Source organism: Arachis duranensis, chromosome 2, assembly GCF_000817695.3.
Source record: "Arachis duranensis cultivar V14167 chromosome 2, aradu.V14167.gnm2.J7QH, whole genome shotgun sequence".
Taxonomy (NCBI): Eukaryota; Viridiplantae; Streptophyta; class Magnoliopsida; order Fabales; family Fabaceae; genus Arachis; species Arachis duranensis.
In genome coordinates, this window is record NC_029773.3 from 86411289 (window position 1) to 86415348 (window position 4060).

Below are 4060 nucleotides of genomic sequence, written 5' to 3' on the forward strand. Positions count from 1 at the left end.
GAGGAAGCAGATCGAAGAGAGAAATAATGGAAGAGGGAAAAGGAACCGTTTGTGTAACTGGTGGGACAGGGTTTGTAGCATCATGGCTAATTAAGAATCTTCTTCAACGTGGTTACTGTGTTCGAGCCACCGTTAGATGCCATAGTAGTCCTGATGATGAAGGAATAACAACGGGTATGTATGTGTATATACATAACCATAATTTTCTTTTCTTAATTAGTTATTATAAATTTAGTTTTAATTTAACAAACTTCACCTCTAATAATTAAGAGCCCACTGCTTGGGTTTAGTATATTTTTTTTCTCTATTAAAAGTTTGTTGTTGGTTAATGAATTATTCTGTTTAATAATAAATTATACAAAAAATAAAATTGCATTCTTGCTAATATATAGTTGTATTTTTTTAATCTAAAAAAATTAGCATTAATTTAAAGTTGTTAAGAAGCTCTTAATTTTTTGCCTAGAAGTTCAATTTAATTGGTTAGGAAAAAAGGAAAAAGAAAGTGAGTTGTAAAACACTTAGTGTATAATCTTATTGGCTTTTATAATAATTGAAATTAAAAGTTGAGATTTAATTTTATGTATGGACAGAAAAGAAGAAAGACCTGAGCTATTTGAGAAAGTTAGAAGGAGCATCGAAGAGGCTGAAAATGTTCCATGGAGAGCTTGAAGAATTGGGTAGTTATGACGAGGCAATTGAAGGGTGTGTAGGGGTGTTCCACCTTGCTCATCCAATGGATGTGAATGGAGAAGAGGGCGAAGAAAAGGTGACAAAGAGAGCCATGGAAGGTACACTTGGAATCTTGAAAGCTTGCCTTCGCTCTAAGACTGTCAGAAGAGTGGTTTACGCTTCCAGTGCTGTCACTGTCTTGTACAACAATGGTAAACAACAATCTCTCTTAACTACAAATACATGCATAATTATAATTATAAAAAGAATTTGAAGTGTACCTAATAAAATACAGATATTTTAATAGTTTTAATGGTTAATTTTAATTATAAAAAATATATAATATATATTAATTAAAATTAATATAATATTGATATTTTAGGTACATTTAAAATTCTTCCATACTTCAAATTTTATTGCTAGCTTATAGGTGTTTGTTAACTATTAAATACTGTTACTGCTTTATAAATTTTTATTTTTGATCAATTTTTTTAACTAAAGAACAGCTTAGGTTCCTTATTTTATATTCGTTAAGGAAAAATTTTTATATTCCTTATTTTATTAATATTTTTATCGGATCTATTTTAAAGAATTCAATTTATTCTTAAATTGACTCAAAACCTAATGAAGTTGATTTGATGTAAAATTAGTGTATACAATTATATAAATTTTATACGATAAATTCAGAAATTTTAAATTTTAAAAATTAAATTTAACAAATGTGTAAAAAAATAAATTTTAATATTAAAATATTAATTAAAATATAAAAATATAATATTTTGTAATTAACTTTATCTTAAAATATATTTTAATTATAAATTATGATTTTGGACAAAACCAAATTTATCCTAAGTATGACTCGAATCCAATCTAAAAAATAATACAGGATAAAAATGATAAATTCAAACTCAGCAAAATATTCTAGCAGCCACCTTTGTCTTACAATATTCTAGCATACCTCAAAGTTGTATTTAAATCGGGATATATATTCTTCCTTTTCTATTCTTAATGTAGCACTTTCATAAAGATAAATTAAAAGACATTATCACCATGAGACTTTATTCTTTGTCTAAAAGTCTTTAGTTAGTTTCAGATAGCATTAAAAGCTAATCTCTATTGTACCGACACTAAATCAGTAAATCCTCTATCCTCTATGAGTTTCGCCACTAAACTCCGTATTTTATGAAATTATTGTATTTATGTATCGTATTTGTCACGCAACCTAGGTAAGAATGCGTTGGAAACGGTGGATGAAGAAACATGGAGCGAAATTGAAGTTTGCCAAAATGGTAACAATATTGTAAGCTCTTCATATTTGGTATCAAAGATCTTAACTGAGAAGGCTGCATTGGAGTTTGGACAAAATAATGGTTTGGAGGTTGTGAGTTTGGTTCTTCCTTTGGTCGTTGGACCATTTATTTGTCCCAACATGCCTTCATCCGTACACATAGCACTCGCCATCCTATTAGGTATGCATTTCAATTTCTCTTCATTATTCAATAATATTAAGAATTTACATTATAATAGTCTATTTCAATTAAATTATTAAATAAATTCAATATAAAATTTGCTAAAGATAACATTTGTTAAATTTAGATTGGATATTTTCTTAATTGAATTTTAAATATTTTTATTTTTTAATATTTTATAATTTTTTTATATTATTTGTTGATTATGTAATAATTTGTTATAATATAAGTATCGAGAGACTAATATCTAAAAAAGATCATCTTATTTTCAAGAGCAAACACCTGGAAAAAAAATTGAGTAAAATATCGTTTTTGTTGCTAATGTTTGGGGTAAGTCTCAAAATTATCCTTAACGTTTCAATCGTCCTATTTAAATTCTTAACGTTTCAAACTTGACTCAACGTTGTCCTGCCGTTAGGGATCCGTTAACAGAATTGACGGCAGGACAAAATTGAGACAATTTTAAAACGTTGGGGACTTAAATAGGACGAAAACGTTGGGGACAAAAACGATACATAGAAATAAATTTTAATTTTATCCTTCAATAATATCAATTTTTTACTATGCATATTATTCAATTATTTTTTAATCACATCTAAGTAAATTATACTTAATCATATTACTTTCATTCTAAATAAATTAATTCTTTTTATAATTTTACTCTTAAAGATTTTTAGTTATCATGAAATGTTTGTAGAATGACTAGTATATAAACTTGCGGAAAAAAAATAATATATATATATATAATAAAATATAAATTATACATTTTGTCTCTAATGTATCAAAATTCTTTAAAATTATAAAAAAACAAATTTATTTAAAATGAAAGTAATGTAATTAAAAGTAATTTACTTAGATGTAATTAAAAAATAATTGAATACTATGTAAAGGAAAAAATTGATATTATTGAAAGATAAAATTAAATTAAAATTTATTTTTATGTATCGTTTTTGTCCCCAACGTTTTCGTCCTATTTAAGTCTCTAACGTTTCAAAATCGTCTCAATTTTGTCCCGCCGTCAATTCTGTTAACGGATCCCTAATGGCAGGACAACATTAAGTCAATTTTGAAACGTTGGAGACTTAAATAGGACGATTAAAACATTACGAACAACTTTGAGACTTACCCGAAACATTAGGAACAAAAACGATATTTTACTCAAAAAAATTTAAAAGACTTTATATTTTCCCTCGCCATAATAATTAATTAACTTTTATGACGATGATTTTCTCAAAATCTTGTAACTCATCATTTTATAATAAGAATTTAATTTTAAAAGACTCTACACTTTAGTTCATCGTAAAGTAGTTTTATACGTGTATTCAATTAGTAACACCACATCAGTAAAAATAACTACTTTTTACATTGACTGCGTGAACAATAATCATATAAAAGAACGGATTTAATATACGATTGTGTAAAATATTTTACAATCAAAATTAAACTAAAAAATTTAGTCAAATTATATACGTACAATTATATATCTTTTGTTTTTATAGGTATTTTAATATTACATTGATTAAATGTTTTATTTTTAAAATAATTTTAAATTTGAATAAATCCGTACGTATATTCCTCACCATCCATAGACTTTTATATATATGTGTGCAGGAGACCATAGTAAATACGAGTATCTAACCAACTCATACATGGTGCATATAGATGATGCTGCCAATGCACTTATATTTCTTTTTGAATATGCTCATGCTAATGGAAGGTACATTTGTTCCTCCCACCAAGTATCATTCTATCAGGTTTATCAATTACTTTCTCAAAGATACCCACACCTTCATATCTCACTACCCAAGTAAGTTCCATATTTTATTTCACTTTTTTATTTTTTTTTACCCCTTTTTTCTTTAATTAAGTTTTTCTTAAGCATAAAATTACCGATTTATTTTTTTTTATTGTAAACACTATTT

At 26.3% G+C, this 4060-nt stretch overlaps 1 protein-coding gene across 2 annotated transcripts in view; it reads left to right on the forward strand.

Annotated features, from left to right (window-relative positions):
• Nucleotides 1–6: 6 nt before the first annotated feature.
• The window catches only part of LOC107475715 (protein BRI1-5 ENHANCED 1-like), a 4691-nt gene continuing 637 nt past the window's right edge, over nucleotides 7–4060 (forward strand). For both annotated transcript variants that reach the window (XM_016095363.3, XM_021135815.2), the window contains exons 1-4: nucleotides 7–174; nucleotides 591–881; nucleotides 1896–2138; nucleotides 3750–3945. In XM_016095363.3, coding sequence (XP_015950849.1) covers nucleotides 27–174; nucleotides 591–881; nucleotides 1896–2138; nucleotides 3750–3945 — 878 coding nt within the window. In that variant the 5' untranslated portion in view covers nucleotides 7–26. The remainder of the gene's footprint in view (nucleotides 175–590; nucleotides 882–1895; nucleotides 2139–3749; nucleotides 3946–4060) is intronic.